The sequence below is a fragment of the Balaenoptera ricei genome, chromosome 10 (genome assembly GCF_028023285.1).
Source record: "Balaenoptera ricei isolate mBalRic1 chromosome 10, mBalRic1.hap2, whole genome shotgun sequence".
Taxonomy (NCBI): domain Eukaryota; kingdom Metazoa; phylum Chordata; class Mammalia; order Artiodactyla; family Balaenopteridae; genus Balaenoptera; species Balaenoptera ricei.
In genome coordinates this window covers 36,465,864-36,493,259 of record NC_082648.1, presented here as the reverse complement: position 1 = coordinate 36,493,259, position 27,396 = coordinate 36,465,864, and the positions used below count along the sequence as shown (strand labels likewise).

At 36.9% G+C, this 27,396-nt stretch overlaps 1 protein-coding gene across 6 annotated transcripts in view; it reads left to right on the top strand.

Moving 5' to 3' along the window:
- ADAMTS20 (ADAM metallopeptidase with thrombospondin type 1 motif 20) overlaps positions 1-27,396 on the top strand; it is a 297,000-nt gene that overhangs the window by 146,009 nt on the left and 123,595 nt on the right. For all 6 annotated transcript variants that reach the window (XM_059935677.1, XM_059935681.1, XM_059935680.1 and 3 more), the window contains one exon: positions 12,897-13,156. In XM_059935677.1, the coding sequence (XP_059791660.1) occupies positions 12,897-13,156 (260 nt within the window). The remainder of the gene's footprint in view (positions 1-12,896; positions 13,157-27,396) is intronic.

Below are 27,396 nucleotides of genomic sequence, written 5' to 3'. Positions count from 1 at the left end.
TGTAATGATTTAAAGGGCACTGAGATTTAATGAAAGAATTTAATAGTTGTTCAGTCACACCTATCCATATGACCAGTGCTAAAAGTTTGAGGTACATACTTCCATATCTTTGTGGCTCATTTTATAAAATTTTATGAGTATATATCAATATTTTGTGAAAGTTTGTTTTCACAAAAATGAGAACATACTATTCATATTGTTCTGCCACTTACACTTTTTACTTAAAAATGCATCATGAACATCCTTCCTTATAAAACCACATAGACCTCATTCTTTTTTTTTCACAGCTGCATAAGATTCTGTTGTTGAATTATTCCTGTGCTGAGGATTCTTGTTTTTAAAAGTTTTAAGTTGCGTCTCTTGGTTTTTTTAGTTACCAAAGCCATTTGTCTTTGCAAAATTATATTTGCAAAATCAAATCAAAACAATAGTGAAGAAAACTTTCTCCCTAATATTCATTCTGTATATTTCATTTTATTGTCTTACTGCTTTAGCATTACCAAAACAATACTGTATGATAGTGATGAGAGCTGTCCTATTAATGGCAGTTAGTTTTGTAAATTACTGTTAGTTAAGAACTTGTTAATACTATAATGCAAGTCATGAAGATATGAACCAATACGAAATATAGGACTTGGATAACAACTCATACATGGCCACACAGTTCCGCTGTCACCCACCCTCTCATTCATCCACCTACCTCCCCTCACTTGAGGCATCGTTCTGAATGTCATGTTTGTCATTGCTTTGCTTTTAATGTAGTGTTATTACATCCATAGATATTTCTTAAAGTATATATCTTTTAGCTTTTAAGCTATATAAAAACACGTTGTATTTAATTTTTTCCACTTTTCTCACTTATAGTGACAAAATAGATTCATACTGTTGTGTGTTGAACTATGAAATTAGATTTCTTCTAAATTATTCAATAATTTTGACAGAGTCCTCTAGAATATTCTTTTTTTTTTTTGGACACAATTTACATTTTTAAAAAAATTTTATTTATTTATTTATTTATGGCTGTGTTGGGTCTTCGTTTCTGTGCGAGGGCTTCCTCTAGTTGCGGCAAGCGGGGGCCACTCTTCATCGCGGTGCGCGGGCCTCTCACTGTCGTGGCCTCTCTTGTTGCGGAGCACAGGCTCCAGACGCGCAGGCTCAGTAGTTGTGACACACGGGTCCAGTTGCTCCGCGGCATGTGGGATCCTCCCAGACCAGGGCTCGAACCCGTGTCCCCTGCATCGGCAGGCAGATTCTCAACCACTGCGCCACCAGGGAAGCCCTAGAATATTCTTATCATTATTTCATTTGCTATAGAGATTAAACTCTTGAGATCTGTACTGATAACACTGTATTTGTTGTTAAATTATGGTTTTCTTTCTTTTTTCCCTTAACCTTCATTGTCAAGCAGTATGTTTTAGTGGCTAAAACCGCTGACTCTGGAGCCAGATCCCCAGAATTTAAATCTTAGATGTGCTACTTATTAGTTACATAGGGCTGGATTTTACTAACCCATTTCTACAAGCTTTTGCTTTTTGATAGGCAAATTTAAACTACCTTTATTATGATATGAACTATTTAGTTAGTGTTATCTGTTTTCATTTTCAGCTTTATCAATGATTAACTGTTTATGTGAGTTCTGTAATCTGTTTATATTGTAGATTCCTCATTTATAAAATGGGATTAACAATAGTACTTATTTTGTATGCCACTATTAAATTAGTTAATACAAATAAATTTGTCAGAAATGTACAGCTGATCCTTGAACAAGGCGGGGGTTTGAGGTGCTGACCCCCGCTCAGTGGAAAATCCGCATGTGTCTTTATAGTTGGCTCTCCATATCTGCGGTTCTGCACCCGTGGATTCAACCAACTGCAGGTCATAGTACTATAGTACCTATTTATTGAAAAACATCCACGTATAAGTGGACCCACACAGCTCATACCCATGATGTTCAAGGGTCATCTGTACTCGGCTTATAATAACCAGTATATTGTGTTATTTGTATTTCATATTAATGATATTCTGATATCTTTTTTCTCCATTTCCTTACTTTTGCTGAGTTTTCTTTTCTTAAGTCATCCCCCACCCTTTTGAAATTAGAAGTTCTACTGAGTATCTTTTTCCTTTGGTAATGTGGTTATTTTGACAGTTGTATATACACACACCTGATACTTGCTGATATTAAAAGTAAATAATAATTATATCCTTTTTTGCATGAAGCTATGTGACCTATCCCAGTTCCTTCTTGCCCCACTGAAATTTTCCAAAGTGAATATGCCACTTTTCACTGTCTCCAGCAGTATACGAGAGGCTCATGGTAATAACATTATATTACCATGCCTTGTTATTTTCAATATTTTTCATTTTAGCCATTTGGGACGGTAAATATTCAAGTTTCATTGTGTTTTAATGTGCATTTCCCTGATTATCGATAATTTTTTGGCACTGTTTTCATATATTTATTGCCTTTGACTTTTGTCTCTTGTGAGGTATTCAAGTCTCCCTTATTTTTGTCTTATTTCTTATTTGCAGTGGTTAATTATATAATCTGCATATAAGCCCTTTATTTATTTATTTTTTTAATAGATCTTTATTAGAGTATAATTGCTTCGCAATACTGTGTTAGCTTCTGTTGTACAACAAAGTGAATCAGCTATATGTATACATATATCCCCATATCCTCTCCTTCTTGAGCGTCCTTCTCACCCTCCCTGTCCCACCCCTCTAGGTCATCGCAAAGCACCAAGCTGATTTCCCTGTGCTATGCTGCTGCTTCCCACTAGCTAACTATTTTACCTTCAGTAGTGTATATATGTCGATGCTACTCTCATTTTGCCCCAGCTTCCCCCTCCTCCCCTGTATCCTCAGTCCATTCTCTATGTCTATGTCTTTGTTCCTGTCCTGCCCCTAGGTTCTTCAAAACCATTGTTTTTTTCAGATTCCATATATATGTGTTAGCATATGGTATTTGTTTTTCTCTTTCTGACTTACTTCACTCTGTATGACAGAATCTAAGTACATCCACCTCACTACAAATAACTCAATTTTGTTTCTTTTTATGGCTGAGTAATATTCCATTGTATGTATGTGCCACATCTTCTTTATCCATTCATCTGTAGATGGACATTTAGGTTGCTTCCATGTCCTGGCTATTGTAAATAGTGCTGCAGTGAACATTGTGGTACATGTCTCTTTTTGAATTATGGTTTTCTCAGGGTATATACCCAGTAGTGGGATCTCTGGGTCCTATGGTAGTTCTATTTTTAGTTTTTTAAGGCACCTCCATACTGTTCTCCATAGTGGTTGTATCAATTTACATTCCCACCAGCAGTCCAGGAGGGTTCCTTTTTTCACCACACCTTTTCCAGCATTTATTTTTTCTAGATTTTTTGATAATGGCCATTCTGACCGGTGTGAGGTGATACCTCATTGTAGTTTTGATTTGCATTTCTCTGATAATTAGTGATGTTGAGCATGTTTTCATGTGCCTCTTGGCCATCTGTATGTCTTCCTTGGTGAAATGTCTATTTAGGTCTTCTGCCCATTTTTGGATTGGGTTGTTTGTTTCTTTAATATTGAGCTGCATGAGCTGTTTATATATTTTGGAGATTAATCCTCTGTCCGTTGACTCATTTGCAAATATTTTCTCCCATTCTGAGGGTTGTCTTTTCGTCTTGTTTATGGTTTCCTTTGCTGTGCAAAAGCTTTGAAGTTTAATTAGGTCCAATTTGTTTATTTTTGTTTTTATTTCCATTACTCTAGAAGGTGGGTCAAAAAAAATCTTGCTGTGGTTTATGTCAAAGAGTGTTTTTCCTATGTTTTTCTCTGAGGTTTATAGTGTCTGGTCTTACATTTAGGTCTGTAATCCATTTGGAGTTTATTTTTGTGTATGGTGTTAGGTAGTGTTCTAATTTCATTCTTTTACATGTAGCTGTCCAGTTTTCCCAGCACCAATTATTGAAGAGTCTGTCTTTTCTCCATTGTATGTTCTTGCCTCCTTGTCATATATTAGGTGACCATACATGCGTAGGTTTATCTCTGGGCTTTCTATCCTGTACAATTGATCTATATTTCTGTTTTTGTGCCAGTACCATATTGTCTTGATTACTGTAGCTTTGTAGTATAGTTTGAGGTTGGGGAGCTTGATTCCTCCAGCTCCATTTTTCTTTATCAAAATTGCTTTGGCTATTCGGGGTCTTTTTTGTTTCCATACGAATTGTAAAATTTTTTGTTCTAGTCCTGTGAAAAATGCCGTTGGTAGTTTGATAGGGATTGTATTGAATCTGTAGATTGCTTTGGGTCATATAGGAATTTTCACAATATTGATTCTTCCAATCCAAGAACATGGTATATTTTTCCATCTGTTTATGTCATCTGGTGATTTCTTTCATCAGTGTTTTAGAGTTTTCTGAATACAAGTCTTTCACCTCCTTAGGTAGGTTTATTCCTAGGTATTTTATTCTTTTTGTTGCAATGTTAAATGAGATTGTTTCCTTAATTTCTTTTTCTGATTTTTCATCATTATTGTATAGGAATGCCAGAGATTTCTGTGCATTTAATTTTGTATCCTGAAACCTTATCAAATTCATTGTTTAGTTCTAGTAGTTTTCTGGTGGCATCTTTAAGATTATCCATGTATAGTATCATGTCATCTGCGAACAGTGACAGTTTTACTTCTTCTTTTCCAATTTGTATTCCTTTTATTTCTTTTTCTTCTCTGATTGCCATGGCTAGGACTTCCAAAACTATGTTGAATAAGAGTGGGGAGAGTGGACCTCCTTGTCTTGTTCCTGATCTTAGTGGAAATGCTTTCTGTTTTTCACCATTGAGTATGGTGTTTGCTGTGGGTTTGTCATGTATTGCCTTTATTATGTTGATGTTGGTTCCCTCTGTGCCCATTTTCTGGAGGGTTTTTATCATAAATGGGTGTTGAATTTTGTCAAAAGCTTTTTCTGCATCTATTGAGGTGATCATATTTTTTTCCCTTAATTTGTTAATATGGTGTATCACATTGATTGATTTGTGTATACTGAAGAATCCTTGCATTCCTGGGATAAATCCCACTTGATCATGGTGTATGATCCTTTTAATATGTTGTTGGATTCTGTTTGCTAATATTTTGTTCAGGAGTTTTGCATCTATGTTCATAAGTGATATTGGTCTACAACTTTCTTTTTTTGTGATATCTTTTTCTGGTTTTGGTATCAGGGTGATGGTGGCTTCTTAGAATGAATTTGGGAGTGTTCCTCCCTCTGCAATTTTTGGAAGAGTTTGAGAGGTATCAGTGTTAGCTCTTCTTTAATTGTTTGATAGAATCCACCTGTGAAGCCATCTGGTCCTGGGCTTTTGTTTGTTGGAATATTTTAAATTACAGTTTCAATTTCATTACTTTTGATAGGTCTGTTTATATTTTCTAATTCTTCCTGGTTCAGTCTTGGAAAATTGTACCTTTCCAAGAATTTGTCCATTTCTTCGTGGTTGTCCATTTTATTGGCATATAGTTGTTTGCAGTAGTCTCTTATAATCCTTTGTATTTCTGCGGTGTCAGTTGTGATTTCTCCTTTTCATTTCTAATTTTATTGATTTGCTCTCCCTTTTTTTCTTGATGAGTCTGGCTAAGGGTTTATCAATTTTTTTAATCTTCTCAAAGGACCAGCTTTTAGTTTTATTGATCTTTGCTATTGTTTTCTTCATTTCTATTTCATTTATTTCTGCTCTGATCTTTATGATTTCTTTCCTTCTACTGACTTTGTGTTTTGTTTGCTCTTCTTTCTCTAGTTGCTTTAAGTGTAAGGTTAGATTATTTATTTGAGATTTTTCTTGTTTCTTGTTGTGAGATTGAATTGTTATAAACTTCCTTCTTAGAACTGCTTTTGCTGTGTCCCATAGGTTTTGGGTCATTGTGTTTTTGTTTCATTTGTTTCTAGGTATTTTTTAATTTCTTCTTTGATTTCTTCAGTGATCTCTTGGTTATTTAGTGGTGCACTGTTTAACTTCCATGTATTTGTGGTTTTTACAGTGTTTTTCCTCTAATTAATTTCAAATCTCATAGCGTTGTGGTCAGAAAAGATGCTTGATACGATTTCAATTTTCTTAAATTTTCCAGGGCTTGATTTGTGGCCTAAGATATGATCTATCCTGGAGAATGTTCCATGAGCACTTGAGAAAAAAGTGTATTCTGTTGTTTTTGGATGGAATGTCCTATAAATATCAATTAAGTCCATCTGGCCTAATGTGTCACTTAAAGCTTGTGTTTCCTTATTTATTTTCTGTTTGGATGATCTGCCCATTGGTGAAGGTGGGGTGTTAAAGTCCCCTACTATTATTGTGTTACTGTCAATTTCCCCTTTCATGGTTGTTAGCATTTGCCTTATGTTGAGGTGCTCCTATGTTGGGTGCATAAACACTTATAACTGTTATATCTTCTTGGATTGATCCCTTGATCATTATGTAGTGTCCTTTCTTATCTCTTGTAACAGTCTTTATTGTAAAGTCTATTTTATCTGATATGAGTATTGCTACTGTAGCTTTCTTTTGATTTCCATTTGCATGGAATATCTTTTTCCATCCTTTTACTTTGAAGTGGGTCTCTTGTAGACAGCATATATGTGGGTCTTCTTTTTGTATCCATTCAGCCAGTCTGTGTCTTTTGGTTGGGGCATTTAATCCATTTACATTCAAGATTATTATCAATATGTTTGTTCCTATTTCCATTTTCTTGGTTGTTTTGGGTTTGTTTTTGTGAGTCTTTTTCTTCTCTTGTGTTTCCCGCCTAGAGAAGTTTCTTTAGCATTTGTTGTAAAGCTGGTTTGGTGGTGCTGAATTCTCTTAACTTTTGCTTGTCTGAAAATCTTTTGATTTCTCCGTCCAATCTGAGTGAGATCCTTGACAGGTAGAGTAATCTTGGTTGTAGGTTTTTTCCCTTTCATCACTTTAAGTATATCCTGCCACTCCCTTCTGGCCTGCAGAGTTTCTGCTGAAAAATCAGCTGATACCTTATGGGGATTCTCTTGTATGTTATCTTTTGTTTTTCCCTTGCTGCTTTTAATATTTTTTCTTTCAATTTAATTTTTGTTAGTTTGATTAATATGTGCTTTGGTGTGTTTCTCCTAGGGTTTATCCTGTATGGGACTCTCTGTGTTTCCTGCACTTGGGTGACTATTTCCTTTCCCATGTTAGGGAAGTTTTCTACTATAATCTCTTCAAATATTTTCTCAGACCCTTTCTTTTTCTCTTCTTCTTCTGGGACCCCATAATTCGAATGTTGGTGCGTTTAGTGTTGTCCCAGAGGTCTCTGAGATTGTCTTCAATTCTTTCTCTTTTTTTTCTTTGTTCTGCTCCTCACCAGATATTTCCACCATTTTGTCTTCCCGCTCACCTATTCTTTCTTCTGCCTCAGTTATTCTGTTATTGATTCCTTCTAGTGTATTTTTCATTTGAGTTATTGTGTTGTTCATCTCTGTTTGCCTGTTCTTTATTTCTTCTAGATCTTTGTTAAACATTTCTTGTATTTTCTCCATCCATGCCTCCATTCTTTTTCCGAGATTCTGGATCATCTTTACTATCATTACTCTGAATTCTTTTTCAGGCAGATTGCCTATTATTCATTTATTTTGTCTTGCAGATTTTTACCTTGCTCCTTCATCTGTGACATATTTTTTTTCTGTCTAATTTTATTTTTTTCCTTTTTTTTAATGAGTGGGATTGTGTTCCTGTCTTAATGGTTGTTTGGCCTGAGGCTTCAAACCCTGGAGTGTGTAGGCTGTTGGGTAGAGCTGGATCTTGGTGCTGAGATGAGGACCTCCAGGAGACCTCACTCTGATGAATATTCCCTGGGGTCTGAGGTTCTCTGGTAGTCCAGTGGTTTGGACTTGGAGCTCCCACCACAGGAGCTTCTGCCCGACCCCCAGCTCGTGAATGAAGATCCTGCAAGCCACGCGGGGGTGCAAAAAAATACCCAGCTACGTTAGAAAAAATATAAAAATAAAAATATAGATGAAACAACAACCAGAAGGTAAAACAAAACCGCAATAGTAAAAAAGAAGAGGAGGAAAATGAAAAAGTCAAACAGGCCTTGGCTGTGGAGGGCAGGGCCTAAGCAGGGGTGAGGTTTGGGCAGTGGGCGGGGCATATGCTTAGTACTCACAGGGCTGGAAATGGCAGGGGTGGGTTGGGGTGTGGGGTGTGGGGCTTAGGCTCAACAGAACAGAAGAGGCCCAGGTGTGCCCCCCCACCTCTGGTCTCAGAGGGTGGGGGACCCCACCAGGGAGCCCAGTAGGCTTCCTGGGCTCGAGTGGGTGGGGAAAATGCCCTCAGCTCCTCTCCTGCTCCGCCTGTCCTGGAGGACCCCTCCCACCTGCCTCTCCTGATCTCCCTGGCCACCCTCCTATGCTCCCAGGACCCACGTGGCCTGGAGGGGGCTTTGGAGGGTGGGGGACTGGCCTGGGAACTCAACAGGCTCCCCATGCCTGATTGGGTGGGGCAAATGCCCTCCACTCCTTTCCTGCTCCTCTGGTCCTGGAGAGCCCCTCTCTCCTGCCTCTCCTGTTCTCTCCTGTCCTCCCTTCTATGCCCCCAGGACCAACCCAGGCAGGAGGGGACCTCTGAGGGCATAGGACCGGGCCCGAGAGCCAGGCAGACTTACCTGGCCGATTGGGCAGGGGAGACGCTGGGTCTGTTCCCCCCAATCCAAGCCCCTGAGGGTCCCTCCAGGCGTGGGAACCCCTCCCCCCTCTCAGTCACCCCTCAGAGGCACTGGTTCTGTCCGGCCTCCACTTCTCCTCCCTGCTCAGTGCCCCCACGTCCTACCAGTTTGCTTGGGGGTTCTTCCTGTCTCTTTGGGCATCGGGGTCCCCTACCAGCATCCGGCAGGCTCCCTAATTGTGGGGAGATACGAACTCTGTGTCTTTCCACACTGCCATCTTGACTCCTCAAGCCCTTTATTTATATTTATTGCAGATACCTTCTCCTTCTCCCATAGTGATAAACACAAATTCAAAGTCTTAACTTAATCAGATGAATAGTCTTTATGGTTAATATTTTTTGTGTCCTGAAGAGTCCTTTTTTAAAAATAAAAACCAAGATCTTGAAGATATTCTGATATATCGTCATTTAAAATCCTCATAAAACATGTTTGGGATCTTTCTCCCTCTTTTTTTTAATTCTTAGAAAAGTATTTGAGAAAGTAGAGCTATTTCTTCTTTAAATGTTTAATCATATTTACTGGTGAAACCCTTTGAGACTGGATTTTGATTAGAGTTCAAATTTTTTTAAGTTATGTGGCTATTAGGCTTTCTAATTCTTTATGGGTCAGTTTGATAAGTTGTATTTTTTTCAGAAATGTTCTAGAAAACATTTCTGAATTTTTTTGCATCAAGTTGTTCATAATATCTTCTTAATGTTTATAGGATCCTGATATTGGCTATTTTTTCCTTTTTTAATTGATTAATTACTCCAGAATTGAATTTAAATTTAAAATTTATATATTCTTTTGTTCTAGAGACTTTTTTTTTCTGTGCTATATTACTATATCCAGTGTTTTCTTTCCAGTTTGGAATTCTATTTGTTTCTTTCATTATTTCAGCCTGCACAGAACCATCTATTCTAACTTACTATCAGTCTGACTCCTTCAAGACATAGTGCTTCATCAAATGTGTTGTTTAACTTACTATTAGCCAGTGAGATGTTTGATTTCTTAGCACCCAGGCTGGACAGACTTTGGGAGCTATCTCAGATAGTGAGATGCTGACAGGCCCTGGTAAATAACCATTCAACTTTGTTTCTATGATTTTGACTATTTTAGATACCTTGTAAGTGGAATCATACAGGATTTATATTTTTGTGGTTGGCTCATTTTTAGTTAGCATACTATCCTCAAGATTCATCCATGTCAGAGCATGAAATAATTTCCTTTTTTAAGGCTGAATAATCCATTTTATACATATACCACAGTTCATTTATGCATTTATCTATCAATAGATATTTGGGTTGCTTCCACCCTTTGGCTGTTGTGAATAATGCTGCAATGAACATGGATGTGCAACTATTACTTCAAGACCCTGCTTTTAATTTGTTTGGATATATACTGAGATGTAGAATTGCTGGATCATATGGTAGTTCTATATGTAAATTTTTTAGGTATTTTTATACTGTTACCCATAGCGGTTGCACCATTTTATAATCTTATCAACAGTTCACAAAGGTTCCAATTTCTCCATATCCTCACTGACACTTATTTTCTGTTTTTTTTTTTTAATAGTTGCCATCCTAATGAGTGTGAAATGATATCTGTTTGTAGTTTTGATTTGCATTTCTCTAATGATAAGTGATGTTGAGCATCTTTTTTTATATGCTTGTTGTCCATTTTTATATTCTCTTCAGTAAAATGTCTATTCAAGTCCTTTTACCATTTAAGAAATCAGGTTATTTTTATTGAGTTGTAAGAGTTTATATATATATATATTTTTTTTTTTTTCTGTATATTACCTACTTAACTCCTTATCAGATATGATTTGCAAATATCTTCTCCCATTCAATAGGTTACATTTTCACTCTGTGGATTGTGTTCTTTAATGCACATACATTTTTAAGTTTGTAGTCACATTTGTCTATTTTTTGCATTTATTGCCTGTGATTTGGTGTCACATCCAAATCATCATTGCCAAACCCGCTGTCATGAAGCTTTTCCTCTGTTTTCTTTTAGGAATTTCAAAGTTTTAGGTCTTTCTTTTAGATCTTAATCCATTTTGAGTTAATTCTTATATATGTTGTAAGATAAGGTCAAATTTCATTCTTCTGCATGGAGATATCTAGTTTTCCCAACACCATTTTTTGAGGAGCCTGTTCTTTCCCCATGGAGTGTCCTTGGCATCCTTGTCAAAGATCATTTGACCATATATGTGAGGGTTTATTTCTTGGTTCTTTATTCTGTTCCATTGGTCTCTATGCTGGTCATGCTATGGACATTCTTATACAAGTGTTTTGTGGGCATATATTTTCCTTCTCTTAGGTATGGATCTAGGATTGTAATTGCAGGGCCGTGGGGTACACGTGTAACTTAACTTAGAAATTGCCAGATCATTTTCCAAAGTGGCTGTACCAACACTTGGTAGTATCAGTCTTTTAAGCTTTAGCCATTTTGGTAAGGTTGAGTCACTTTTTTTGTCTTTTGGTTGAATTGTTAGTTAAAAACAAATTTGAGGTAACTTTAAGTGCTTCAATATGTGTTCATTAATTTTTTTCTCTTCCCACGAGAGTATAAGCCTTATTAGATGCTGTTTGCTCCTCAGTTTCTAAATGTTTGCTGACATAGAGTAGGTACTCAATGAAAGTTTATTTTGAATGAATGAAGTGGATGAAAAAATAAATCAAAACATGAATATTTAGCTTCTTTCTGATAAATCTGAGATTTGTATTCATCAGATATATCTGGGATCTTCTCCAGGGTCTAATAATTAGTCATGGATATTTTGGTGGTTGAATCACCCTAGGAAAAATATGGCAGGATAAAGTTTTAGGAATGTATCTTCAGTTTACCAGGTTCCCACAATCTCCCATTGAGATAAATTTTAAAACTTAAGAGCAAGAACATTAAAAGGCAGGATGGTTTTAAGAATTAGAAAAAGTAGTTCATCTGTGGAAACATTGTTCAAGGACTTTTGTTTCTTTTTTTTTTTTTTAATTAATTAATTTATTTATTTATGGCTGTGTTGGGTCTTCGTTTCTATGCGAGGCGTTTCTCTAGTTGCAGCAAGCGGGGGTCACTCTTCATTGCGGTGCATGGGCCTCTCACTATGGCGGCCTCTCTTGTTGCGGAGCACAAGCTCCAGACGCGCAGGCTCAGTAGTTGTGGCTCATGGGCCTAGTTGCTCCGCGGCATGTGGGATCCTCCCAGACCAGCGCTCGAACCCGTGTCCCCTGCGTTGGCAGGCAGATTCTCAACCACTGCGCCACCAGGGAAGCCCCTGTAATATAGTTTTATATTTTGTCTAATCTTTATAGTACCACTACATCTTGATTGTTGTGGTATTGATGGTTTTCCTTATGAGCTATTCAGGACCTTTTATTTCTTCTTACCTGATTTCTTTGGTCCACTTTTCTGTTCTAAATAGTTTCACTAAACAATTACCAGAGAAAAATAAGAAAGAGAATAGAGGAATAAATTTAAAGAGAAGGAAATAGGACAAACACTCATGCTGCCTATGAATTTTTTTCCATTAGCACAAATAAGAATTTAGAAGTGACTTCTATAAATGCATAGGACTTCAAGTAGTTGCCATTATAATCCCTAATGTTTCAGCAGTTTTAATACTGTATTTATATATAAACAAATGTAATAAAAGTAATCAGGTATCTTACATAATCAAGTATTATACAATTTATATCAACATTTGACTTTCTGGGTTTGAAAAGCCGTCTATTGTTATATGGGTTCATTTTCTGTTGGTGCTCTTCACATGTCGTATAACAAAAAATATGTTTCTTTTCTGTATTTTATGGAGTTTCATCCTACAAAATATTTCTCTGTAATGAGATTAGATGCAATCAGTGGCTTGAGGACCCAATGTACCTACTGAAAAAAACATAAGTTCTCCTTGATTTGTTTTTATTTTCTGCCCAGTGGTTAATATATGTTTTGAACAGTCATAGCTGTTAAAATAAGACTTATATACAGTTTTGTTAGTGTAATCTATGAAAATGTGAACATTATATTACTGTGAGTAGTAATGCTTATGATAATATGGTATAACACTTTAAAATAATTTCTTTTTGTCCTTTTATTTCATATTGGAAGCAGGTGTGTAAGTATTCAATATTTTTGGTTATTCTATTCTGTGCAGTATTTTGAGTCACCTCCAACTTAATGACTCCACGTTATTGTATTCTTCCCCCACCAGAAAGTCAAATAAAGAAAACCACTTTACCCTTTCATAACTACAGCGACATGAATGAAGATCTTAATATAAAGGAGGAAATAGTTTTAGGAGACTCTTCAAAAAATATATCATTGGAAGATGAAAGAAGTCAATTACATTCCAGGAAAAAACGTTTTTTATCGTATCCAAGATACGTGGAAGTTATGGTTACAGCTGATGCTAAAATGGTTCATCATCATGGACAAAATTTGCAGCACTACGTACTAACTCTAATGTCAATTGTAAGTAAACTTAACAGGTCCTTTGTATTTCCTAAAATGTTTAACATAATATTTTTCACATTTAATTAAAATGTTTCCCCAAACTTTAGATGTAAGCAAATTGTCTATATTTAAGCCAAAAATATTTCATTGAAATTTAGTTTAAATAGATGTGTATAGCAAGTATCCCATTCTGTTACTTGGACAGTTTTCTAAAAAATCTAAAATCTTTGAAACAAACCACTTACAGAAATTGCTTGAATCTTAACTTCATCACATGAATGGCTTCTGCCCCCTAGTGACAGGGAAGATCTTAGTAGAACTGATCTTTTACCCTTTGAATCTGAATTTTTAAACCTTATCTTATTTCTGCACAGAAGGAGGGGATACTAATTTTACTACTACTGCATTCGCCAAATCAAATTGGGACACATGATATTTTAAGTTATAAAAGTATTTGTGGCAATAAAAGGATAACCTATTACTAATAGAGCTGCTTTAGCAAATTTAGGGTGTAAGATCACAGTAGCTATAAGAGCTTTTGAGCTGATGTTAGTATCTCTTTGAGCAATGGTGGTGCCAGTATCATTAGAACAGAATTCTAGTGCCAGTAAAGAACACCGGTTCTGTGTTAGTGGTAGCACTCTATGTCCTATACATGCACGTATATAGGCACCCATATACATATATACACACATATACCTACTGTCTGGGACATTGCTGGGTTAAGTCCTGCTGTTTTGAAGTAATTACTAAAAGTACCTCTTTCATTCTCAGGAGTATCTTGGTTTAGTTGATGAATTATATGGTCCCCTATTTATACACATCCAGGATATTGGAACATATCTCATGGCTAGAAGTATCTCTATTCACAGGTAGGGAATTCAGGCCTACTTGGTGGAAAAAACTTGACCAGGACACATATATAGGCTATTATAAACTTCCTTTAACAAGAACTCGCCAGTTAAGTTCATTGTGACTTAAAGATCCTAAGACTTTGTTATTTTCCTTACGTATAACATTTTATCTTAAATTCTTATAAGTGCTAAGAATACATGATCTCTGCTGCCTAAACACAGTATCTGGTATGAAATGGGCACTCATTAGTTAGTTAAAGAATGAGTAAATAAGTGATAAAAGTAATACATTTTTTGGAATAAATGACATTGTAACAGACAAAAACCAGAGATGATCCAAAATGATTTTCCTAAATTTGTACAGTATAGATGTCTTTTGTTTACTTGAATTGAATTTTTAAAATGGCAACAGAGCTATACATACAGATTTATTCTGATGGCTTTTTAACTTCCGAATCTGAAGTAATTATCTAGATGTATAATTATCTAGATATGGGTGTGGCATGCTCATTATGAAGGGATTCTAATGAGAACGTTGACATGGAAGACGTCGATTGATATGTAGGAAATTATATCAATTATATGGAACAGTGTGGGATAAGCTTGGCAATTTTAAATGGTTAAAGGAGATACTCATTAAGAAAACTGGGGAGGGGATAGAGATACTGAAGGAAAATATTAGATTTTATAAATGCAACAGGTTTTGTAGCATGTTAAGTGACAACTCCCATATCAGTGCTTTGGAAGTAATGACTAGAAGAAGTCAAGGAACACAAGAGTAATTTTCAAACAGCTCTCAATAATACAGTTTTGGTGATGATGCCATCCTCTGAAAAGTTTTGTCATCTGTATTTTACATAAAAATCAATGTAATCACTATTTAGAAGTTATTGTGATGTACCTTGTGTCCATGGGAGTTCTAAAGCCAGAGTTCATCAAGGACAAAGCCGACCTTCTGACTTCATGGAAAGTAAATCTGCTTCTGAGATTGCTTGAAACAGAAGACCAGTGCATGCACATACCAATTCCTAGATTTTTAGTCCCACTAGGAGAGCCAATTTCAGTTAAGACGAGATGTTTGTAGATGTAGTCAGTTGGTTTGTGTTAAGCTTTCATTCACAGGGAGATACTGCCACAGGTTGAGGAATAGAAGAACATTCCAGATACAGATGAGGCAGGAGGAAAAATTCAGGAGGGTAAATCTCTCTTTGGAGGTAGTCTTGGTTTTATACATACTTTCTTTCCTCCTCAGAGGCCAAATTTCAAGTGACTTCAAATTACCTGAGGTTTTTGCTCTCTTTATTCTTTTTCTCTTTTGTTGAATGTTTAGATAAGGATGTAGGAAAGTCAGCAGACTTTATGGTTCTGGACAGTTATTGTTATTTTATTAGTGAAAAAAAGTGGTCATAACTATATTTGTAGATGTAAACCATGTTAAAGGTGAATGGAAACTTGGGGAAAGAGTCGACAGACTCTTGTTTTGCCTGGGACTTTCTTAGTTTTAGTATTAAAAGTCTCATGTCTCTGGAAATCCCTTAGTCCTGAGCAAACTGGGACAGTTTGTCACACTACATAGAGATTGTCAAATCTAATCCAACTTGTTTTATCTCCACTTGTGAAGTCCATTTCCAAAATTGCTCTAAAGAAGTAAGAGGAATACTATCTCCACATAAATGTCCCCAGATGTTTCCAGTTGAAGAAGAAGGCATTCAAGTTTTGCATATTTTGTCCTAATTTTTTTTTTTTTTTTTTAGTTTTTTAAATTATTTATTTATTTAATTTATTTTTTGGCTGTGTTGGGTCTTTGTATCTATGCGAGGGCTTTCTCTAGTTGCGGCAAGCGGGGGCCACTCTTCATCGCGGTTTGTGGGCCTCTCACTATTGCGGCCTCTCTTGTTGCGGAACATAGGCTCCAGACGTGCAGGCTCAGTAGTTGTGGCTCACGGGCCTAGTTGCTCCACGGCATGTGGGATCTTCCCAGACCAGGGCTCAAACCCGTGTCCCCTGCATTGGCAGGCAGATTCTCAACCACTACGCCACCAGGGAGGCCCCTGTCCTAATTTTTAAAAGGCATTAACTGCATTTCAAGCACACACTCGAGATATTGGTAATGTTTTTTGGTCATAGTAATTTAGGAAAAAGACATGAATATGTGATTTGGACTTGGAATACGATTGAGAGCCATTTAAAGAGAAGTTCAAAGTGATGAAAGAGTTTCTGTGTTGAGCTCCAGATATAGTGGGGGAAACTGCTGAATGCTTTCAGCATTCAGCAGATGGATTATATACATAATTTAGAAAGAGGATTACCTACACTTACTCATCCTGTACAAAGTAAACAATTATGCTCTCAAACTTTTCCTTTGCTTTCAACAGTTTAACAATATCTGAGTGCAGTGATATGGAAATAATGTGTGTGATTTAATTCACCTTTTAGAGTGCTTTACTCATGTTGTAAAAATAGCTTAGTGATCTCTATTCAAAGAGTTTCTGGAAATAACATTAAATTTAGCTGGGAAGAGCACATATGTGGTATATAGTATATCTAATGAAAAAAGTGTGTGTTAAATGAGCAGAGATGTTCAATTATTTGCTATTCCAAAACTTTTATCCTTAGAGAATTTGGGTGACATGATCAGGTTAAAATGTAATTTTACATGCATTATTATTTTTTCAACAGATTTATTTTGATATGCAATGACTTACTGTTTAATTAATCTTGGAAATACTTACTGTGTCAGAAAACTCCACATTCCTTTGGGTTTACAAAGGTTTGACTTGATGCTATTCACCTTGCTACAGATTTAATAATGTAAATTTCAAGAGCATCATTTGATTCTCAGGAATTAGCCCTATTTATTAAAACAGTTGCTATTAGAGACACTTATCAACTAGAAAGGCTAACCTACATTACACTGACTTAATATCATTGCTTTCAATTCTTTGAGTTGCTTTTACTGATGTTATTTAGGATGGGGTAAAATTTTCGACCACATTAAAATAAAAACTAATGATTTACTTTTATACTTTATGTTCAACCATTTATGTTACTTTTCCCTTCAACTCAGTGCTCTACCTATTCTTAATTCTTTGCACATACTTACTTTGTGCATATGCAGAATGTCATTTTCTAACTTAAAAACGAAAACATCTTTCTGATAAGAGTCCCTGTAAGCAAAATGTGTTCACTTCGTTAAAATCAGTTCTTTACAGATGACTTTGAAGGTGAAGGTGGTCAGAGGGTACAAATATACAGTTATAAGATAAATTACTCCTGGGGATGTAATGTCCAGCATGGTGACTACAGTTAACAATACTCTATTGTATTTGTGAAAGTTGCTAAGAGAGTAGATCTGAAAAGTTGTTATCATAACAAAAAAATTGCAACTATGTATGGTGATAGATGTTAACCGAACTTATTGTAGTGGTTATTTTGCAATATGTACATATGTCAAATCATTGTACACCTAAAACTAATACAATGATATATGTCAATTATCTTAATTTTTTTTAATGGCTAAAATAATAAAGAAGGTGGTCTCTAAACATGCCATGTGTGAACATTTGCTGAAGCACTATTTGGAAATTATTTCAAAATAGTTGGTCAGTTACTAGCAACATAATTTGTTTCATGCTTTGCATGAACTTTATTTTGCCTAGGATTTTGTTAAACTATTTAAACAATTCATACCATTTCTTTTCCTTTTGCTAATTATCTATGAAGTAATGTTTACTATTTTATGAGACCTACGGTAAAGCAATATGAAATCTATATGCCAGGGAAACAAATACTTAAAGAATAAAAGATTGGGGGATTGGTTCAAGATGGCGGAGTATAAGGACATGTGCTCACTCCCTCTTGCGGGAGCACTAGAATCACAACTAACTGCTGAACAGTCATCGACAGGAAGACACTGAAACTCACCAAAAGAGATACGCCACATCCAAAGACAAAGGAGCAGCCACAATCAGACGGTAAAAGGGGCTCAATCAAAATAAAACTGCTGAGTGGGTGACTCACAAACTGGAGAAGACTTATACCACAGAAGTCCACCAACTGGAGTGAAGGCTCTGAGCCCCACGTCAGGCTTCCCAACCTGGGGGTCTGGAAATGGGAGAAGAATTCCTAGAGAATCAGACTTTGAAGGCTAGCAGGATTTGATTGCAGGACTTCAACAGGACTGGGGGAAACAGAGACTCCACTCTTGGAGGGCACACACAAAGTAGTGTGAGCTTTGGGACCCAGGGGAAGGAGCAGTGACCCCATAGGAGACTGAACAAGACCTACCTGCTAGTGTTGGAGGGTCTCCTGCAGAGGCAGGGGGTGGCTCACCGTGAGAACAAGGACACTGGCAGCAGATATTCTGGGAAGTACTCCTTGGCGTGAGCCCTCCCAGAGCCTGCCATTAGTCCCACCAAAGAGCTGGGTAGGCTCCAGTGTTGGGTCGCCTCAGGCCAAACAACCAACAGGGAGGGAACCCAGCCCCACCCATCAGCAGACAAGCAGATTAAACTTTTACTGAGCTCTGCCCACCAGAGCAACAGCCAGCTCTACACACCACCAGTCCCTCCCATCAGGAAACTTGGACAAGCCTCTTAGATAGCCTCATCCACCAGAGGGCAGACAGCAGAAGCAAGAAGAACTACAATCCTGCAGCCTGTGGAACAAAAACCACATTCATAAAAAGATAGACAAGATGAAAAGGCAGAGAGCTATGTACCAGACAAAGGAACAAGATGAAACCCCAGAAAAACAACTAAATGAAGTGGAGATAGGCAACCTTCCAGAAAAAGAATTCAGAATAATGATAGTGAAGATGATCCAGGACCTCGGAAAAAGAATGGAGGCAAAGATCGAGAAGATGCAAGAAATGTTTAACAAAGACCTAGAAGAATTAAAGAACAAACACCTAGAAGAATTAAAGAAGAAACAAACAGAGATGAACAATACAATAACTGAAATGAAAACTACACTAGAAGGAATCAATAGCAGAATAACTGAGGCAGAAGAACGGAGAAGTGACCTGGAAGGCAAAATGGTGGAATTCACTGCCGCAGAACAGAATAAGGAAAAAAGAATGAAAAGAAATGAAGACAGCCTAAGAGACCTTTGTGACAACATTAAACGCAACAACATTCGCATTATAGGGGTCCCAGAAGGAGAAGAGAGAGAGAGAAAGGACCCGAGAAAATATTTGAAGAGATTATAGTTGAAAACTTCCCTAACATGACAAAGGAAATAGCCACCCAAGTCCAGGAAGTGCAGAGAGTCCCAGGCAGGATAAAGCCAAGGAGAAACACATGGGGACACATAGTAATCAAATTGACAGAAATTAAAGACAAAGAAAAATTATTCAAAGCAACAAGGGAAAAATGACAAATAACATACAAGGCAACTCCTATAAAATTAACAGCTGATTTCTCAGCAGAAACTCTACAAGCCAGAAGGGAGTGGCATGATATATTTAAAATGATGAAAGGGAAGAACGTACAACCGAGGTTACTCTACCCAGCAAGGACCTCATTCAGATTCGACAGAGAAATCAAAAGCTTTACAGACAAGCAAAAGCTAAGAGAATTCAGCACCACCAAACCAGCTCTACAACAAATGCTAAAGGAACTTCTCTAAGTGGGAAACACAAGAGAAGAAAAGGACCTACAAAAGCAAACCCATAACAATTAAGAAAATTGTAATAGGAACATACATATTGATAATTACCTTAAACATGAATGGATTAAATGCTCCAACCAAAAGACACAGGCTTGCTGAATGGATACAAAAACAAGACCCATATATATGCTGTCTACAGGAGACCCACTTCAGACCTAGGGACGCATACAGACTGAAAGTGAGGGGATGGAAAAACATATTCCATGCAATGGAAATCAAAAGAAACCTGGAGTAGCAATACTCATATCAGATAAAATCGACTTTAAAATAAAGAATGTTACAAGAGACAAGGAAGGACACTACATAATGACCAAGGGATCAATCCAAGAAGAAGATATAACAATTATAAATATATATGCACCCAACATAGGAGCACCTCAATACATAAGGCAACTGCTAACAGCTATAAAAGAGGAAATCAACAGTAACACAATAATAGTGGGGGACTTTAACACCTCACTTACACCAGTGGACAGATCATCCAAACAGAAAATTAATAAGGAAACACAAGCTTTAAATGACACAGTAGATCAGCTAGATGTAATTGATATTTATAGGACATTCCATCCAAAAACAGCAGATTACATTTTCTTTTCAAGTACACATGGAACATTCTCCAGGATAGATCACATCTCGGATCACAAATCAAACCTCAGTAAATTAAGAAAATTGAAATCATATCAAGCATCTTTTCTGACCACAACACTATGAGATTAGAAATGAATTACAGGGAAAAAAATGTAAAAAAGCATAAAGACATGGAGGCTAAACAATACGTTACTAAATACCCAAGCTCACTGAAGAAATCAAAGAGGAAATCAAAAAATACCTGGAGACAAATTACAATGAAAACACGATGATCCAAAACCTATGGGATGCAGCAAAAACAGTTCTAAGAGGGAAGTTTATAGCAATAGAAGCCTACCTCAGGAAACAAGAAAAATCTCAAACAATCTAACCTTACACCTAAGGGAACTAGAGAAAGAAGAACAAACAAAACCCAAAGTTAGCTGAAGGAAAGAAATCATAAAGATCAGAGCAGAAATAAATGGAATAGAAACAAAGAAAACAATAGATCAATAAAACTAAAAGCTTGTTCCTGGAGAAGATAAGCAAAATTGATAAACCCTTAGCCAGACTCATCAAGAAAAAGAGGGAGAGGACTCAAATCAATAAAATTAGAAATGAAAAAAGAGAAGTTACTACAGACACCGCCGAAATGCAAACCATCCTGAGACTACTACAAGCAACTTTATGCCAATAAAATGGACAACCTGGAAGAAATGGACAAATTCTTAGAGGGGTATAACCTTCCAAGACTGAACCAGGAAGAAATAGAAAATATGAACAGACCAATCACCAGTAATGAAATTGAAACTGTGATTAAAAATCTTCCAACAAACAAAAGTCCAGGACCAGTTGACTTCACAGGTGACTTCTATTAAACATTTAGAGAAGAGCTAACACCTATCTTTCTCAAACTCTTCCAAAATATAACAGAGGGAGGAACACTCCCAAACTCATTCTACGAGGCCACCCTGATACCAAAACCAGACAAAGATGTCACAAAGAAAGAAAACTACAGGCCAACATCACTGATGAACATAGATGCAAAAATCCTCAACAAAATACTAGCAAACAGAATACAACAGCACATTAAAAGGATCACATACTGGGCTTCCCTGGTGGCGCAGTGGTTAAGAATCTGCCTGTCAGTGCAGGGGACATAGGTTCGAGCCCTGGTCTGGGAAGATCCCACATGCCGTGGAGCAACTGGGCCCGTGAGCCACAACTACTAAGCCTGTGCGTCTGGAGCCTGTGCTCCGCAACAAGAGAGGCCGCGACAGTGAGAGGCCCGTGCACCGCGATGAAGAGTGGCCCCCCGCTCGCTGCAACTAGAGAAAGCCCTCGCACAGAAATGAGGACCCAACACAGCCAAAAATAAAAATAAATTAATTAATTAATTAAAAAAAAAAAACGGATCACATACCATGATCAAGTGGGGTTTATCCCAGGAATGCAAGGATTCTTCAATATATGCAAATCAATCATTGTGATACACCATATTAACAAACTGAAGAATAAAAAACATGATCATCTCAATAGATGCAGAAAAAGCTTTGGACAAAATTCAACACCCATTTATGATAAAAACCCTCCAGAAAGTAGACATAGAGGGAAGTTACCTCAACATATTAAAGGCCATGTACGACAAACCCACAGCCAACATCATTCTCAATGGTGAAAAACTGAAAGCATTTCCTCAAAGATCAGTAACAAGACAAAGGTGCCCACTCTCACCAGTATTATTCAATATAGTTTTGGAAGTTTTAGCCACGGCAATCAGAGAAGAAAAATAAATAAAAGGAATACAAATTGGAAAAGAAGAAGTAAAACTGTCACTGTTTGCAAATGACATGATACTATACATAGAGAATCCTAAAGATGCCAGCAGAAAACTCCTAGAGCTAATCAATGAATTTGGTAAAGTTGCAGGATACAAAATTAATGCACAGAAATCTCTTGCATTCCTATACACAAATGGTGAAAAATCTGAAAGAGAAATTAAGGAAACACTCCCATTTACCATTGCAACAAAAAGAATAAAATACCTAGGAATAAACCTACCTACAGAGACAAAAGACCTGTATGCAGAAAACTATAAGACACTGCTGAAAGAAATTAAAGATGATACAAATAGATGGAGAGAAATACCGTGTTCTTGGATTGGTAGAATCAATATTATGAAAATGACTATACTACCCAAAGCAATCTACAGATTCAGTGCAATCCCTATCAAACTACCAATGGCAATTTTCACAGAACTAGAACAAAAAATCTTAAAATTTGTATGGAGACACAAAAGACCCCAAATAGCCAAAGCAGTCTTGAGGGAAAAAAACGGAGCTGGAGGAATCAGACTCCCTGAATTCAGACTATACTACAAAGCTACAGTAATCAAGACAATATGGTACTGGCACAAAAATAGAAATATAGATCAATGGAACAGGATAGAAAGGCCAGAGATAAACCCACACACCTGTGGTCAATTAATCTATGACAAAGCAGGGAAGGATGGAGAAATGACAGTCTCTTCAATATGTGGTGCTGGGAAATTTGGACAGCTACATGTAAAAGAATGAAATTAGGACACTCCCTAACACCATACACAAAAATAAACTCAAAATGGATTAGAGACCTAAATGTAAGAATGGACAGTATAAAACTCTTAGAGGAAAACGTAGGAAGAACACTCTTTGACATAAATCACAGCAAGATCTTTTTTTGATCCACCAGCTAGAGTAATGGAAATAAAAGCAAAAATAAACAAATGGGATCTAATGATACTTAAAAGCTTTTACACAGCAAAGGAAACCATAAATAAGACGAAAAGACAACCCTCAGAATGGGAGAAAATATTTGCAGACGAATCAACAGACAAAATATATAAACAGCTCATGCAGTTCAAACAACCCAATCAAAAAATGGGCAGAAGACATAAATAGACATTTCTCCAAAGAAGACATACAGATTGCCAAGAAGCACATGAAAACCTGCTCAACATCACTAATTATTAGAGAAATGCAAATCAAAACTACAATGAGGTATGACCTCACACCACTTAGAATGGGCATCATCAGAAAATCTACAAACAACAAATGCTGGAGAGGGTGTGGGGAAAAGGGAACCCTCTTGCACTGTTGGTGAGAATGTAAATTGATACAGCCACTATGGAGAACAGTATGGAGGTTCCTTAAAAAACTAAAAATAGAATTACCATATGACCCAGCAATCCCACTACTGGGCATATACCCAGAAAAAACCATAATTCAAAAAGAGTCATGTACCTCAATGTTCATTGCAGCACTATTGACAATAGCCAGGTCATGGAAGCAACCTAAGTGTCCATCGACAGATGAATGGATAAAGAAGATGTGGTACATATATACAATGGAATATTACTCAGCCAAAAAAAACCAGAATGAAACTGGGTCATTTGTAGAGACGTGGATGGATATAGAGACTATCATACAGAGTGAAGTAAGTCAGAAAGAGAAAAACAAATATCGTATATTAATGCATATGTGTGGAACCTAGAAAAATGGTACAGATGAACTGGTTTGCAGGACAGAAATAGAGACACAGATGTAGAGAACAAACGTATGGACACCAAGGGGGGAAAGTGGTGGTGGGGGTGGTGGTGGGATGAATTGGGAGATTGGGATTGACATATATACACTAATATGTATAAAATGGATAACTAATAAGAACCTGCTGTATAAAAAATAAATAAAGTTTTTAAAAAAGATAAAAAAAGAATAAAAGATTGAATACATTTTAACTGGATCAATAAAAGTTCTAATATATAGCACTCTAAAGTGGAGTGATTACAGTAATATTTAACAACATTACATGGTTTTATAAAGCAGAAAAGGTACCTTAGAAATCTAATCTAGCAGTTCCTACAGTGTAGTCTGGGTTGGGATACTCGTCCCTTGGCATGTTCCATGAAGGGGAAAAGAGGACTTGGCCAAGTAGTTGTGTGAGATGCTGCATGTAATACCTCTCTTGTAGATTTAATATTTGTGCGTATATGTTAGCCTATTCAAGACTCCATGAAGGCATCTGTTTAATTTTTTTTACTCAACTTTTCTCAAACTGTGGAATGATTTTGTTCTTTAAAACCAATGTTCTCACACCCCTTCCCCAACAGCATCTGGTAAATACTAATCCAGCACACCAGGGCACTGTGACCAAGGGTGCTCAATGCCTCAGTGTAGTTGTGGTATTGAGACAAAAAGTAGATATATCCATTTGTAGAGTTAGACAACTGGCTTGTAACTAGTAAGAGCTAGAACTAAAACCCAGGTCTCCTGACTGTGTAGGACTTCTGAGGCCATGCTCAAGTGACTATAGCAGGACAGTGTCAGGGGCTAGGGCATGAACCACATCAGGGTTCTGAAATAACTTTTGTGCCAAGAGCTAATTAGGAAATACTTAGGGTAGAATGCTGAAGTTCTATAAGATCAGATAAAAGAGTCAGAGCTGAAGCTAGACTGCCTTGGATGGAAATTGTTCTGTTGCTTACCAGCCACCTAACCTTGAGCGTGTTACTTAACTTCTCTGTACCTTAGTTTTCTCATCCGTAAAATGGATACAATAGTTTCTAGCTCATAGGATTTGTTGTGAGAATTACTAAATGAATTAATACATTTAAACTTAGATCACATCACACACATAGTGAACATTCAATAAATATTATTTCTAGTTATGTATTTATGAGGAAGTAGCAAACATGGATACCCTACCATTATGGTGACCTAATATGGGGTGGTAGTTTTAGGGATAAGAGAAGCATGTTGGGCATGCTAATTGGGAAAGCCTCTGAAGTAACAGGTAGGCCTTCTGGTCATTCATCTGCCTGATTCACAATTCAGCTTAATTGAATAGTTATTCAATAAAAGCACCTCTAAATATCCAAATATTGTAAAAGGTATGTATGTATAGAGTGTGAGCACATAGATTATAAAGGTCAATACATAAAACAATAGGAGGTGCATACAATTAAATGAGCAAGGTGACCTTCTTGAAGACACATGCCATTTTAGTGTAAAAGCAAAATACCAACCGGAGGGGTTTTTTTGGGTGTATATGAATAATTATTTAAACTGAACCATCTGTTTTTATACCTTTTACCCCTGAAAGACTGAATTTTTTAAGGGTAGAGATGATGCTTTGTTCATTTGTGTATTAGGCAAGCAACACAGTATTTGACAGGCAACAGATAATTCAATAAATATTGAAAGAAAGAATGAAACTGTGTTCTTGGATCCTTTGCTTTCAGTTTGCCATTCTATGATAACTATTGAAATTTCAAACAAATGAACTAGAATTAGCATTATATATAACATATGCCTTTTCTTCTGAAAGTAGTAATAATAGCTATCATAGATCACTATGACCCAGGCCCTGATCTAAATGCTTTTTGTACACCATCTCATTTAATCTTTATAGCAGCTTGGTAAGTAGGTGTTATCAACAAGTGGCAGTTAGAATTTGAACCTGGGCCTGTTTAATTTGAAGGACTCTGCTTCATAACATTGCCCATCTTACATAATAATTTGAATTATCTTTTCCCTAATGTTACATTTTAAAGAAATTTTGTTGTAGTAATATATTTAAAAACATACTGTCAGAACACTGGGAGGATATGTTTCCAAATTCCAGCTGGTAGGTTGGTCACTTTTCAATAAAGGTGCCACGTCTGTTTCCTTCTGAAACTGAAAACATTTTTGTGGTTATATATTTTATAGCTAATATTACAATATACAGATTGTCATTTGTAGTCAACATATTTCAGGCAATGAGTAGAGAAGTTAGCCATTTAGATACTTTACAGCACCCAAGCTCTTTTCTCTGAGCTACTGACAATGCATGATGGCCTGTGACAAGTCTTCACAACTGGTTTTCATTCTTAGAGGAAAAGAGCCTTTGTGCATACCTTTGAGGTACTTTGTTTACCTCGTAATTTGACTTGGTTAAAGCATCTACTGTTAACTTCACATGATCAGAGGATAACTCTGAAGTCACAAATATGGGTATACTTTGTTTTCTACAATATATATTCATTTTCCATGCAACTTTTAAAATACATATTAATCAATTCAGCCATAGATTTCCACAGCTCCGATTTTAAAGTGAGCAATACTGCAGTGCTGGCAGACCAGCTTGAAATGGCCAGTCATCTGCCTGTCCCTGTCTTAACTGTACTTACTCTCAACTCCACTGTGGTGACCATCACTCTTGCCAAAAAATGCTAGAACCAAAGGCATCACTGCAGATAAAGACAGCAAACCTGTATTTGTGGCTGCACAGCTAAAACAATAGGAAAGGTGCTGGAATGTGTATTTAAGTTCACGCTGACCCTATAGGGTCAGAGATGCTTTTGGCTCTGGTTCTGGTGCTTCTCCATGTGGCATTAGAAGCAACAGTAGCAGTCATATTATTCATTGTGTTGAAGCAACCTTGGCTGATAGGGTGAGGGCTCCACTACTGGTACTTCTAGGAAACTGTTAAGCTCCACAAGGTCAGGGACCATGTCCTCTTCCCTATCTCTGGGTCTATAGCCAGCGAAGGAAGGAATAGTTGCTGAACATTCTTTAAATAAACAAGAGAAGTAGCACCTCCAATTCTGCTGTCTTGGTTTGGGCAGTGGTTCAGGAGATGGTGATCCACATTTCAGAAGCAATTTTCATGGCACAGGTGGCCCAGGTCCAGAAGGTTATATCGAAAGGATATAATAAGGAGTGCAAGACAGGTGTTGGCCATGGAATACACTCCTGTTGTCTGGAAGCCTCTATGGTGGCTATAAGATGAGGATATGAATTAGTGAATTGGATGGCACCTTCATTATAAGCCCCTGCAGAGTACCTCCTAGAATTGCATTCTCCAGTTTTGGAGAATGAAAGACCAGATTGTGAAGCATGACCTCTCCTACGGCTCTTTGTGTGATTCTGGATGAATTTGTCTCCATGGATTCTAGTGTGCTAAACAATTAAAAACCATAAGCATATTCAGAGTTGAAAATATGCAATCATGGCAGAAAGATTAGGTAAAACTGCCAGAAAAGAACAGGTAAACCTTATATATTTATTTTTATGGTGTATTGTGGACACATAAATTGTGGATTGTGACACAGAATGTAGTGAATTTTTTGCTGAATCATCTAGAACA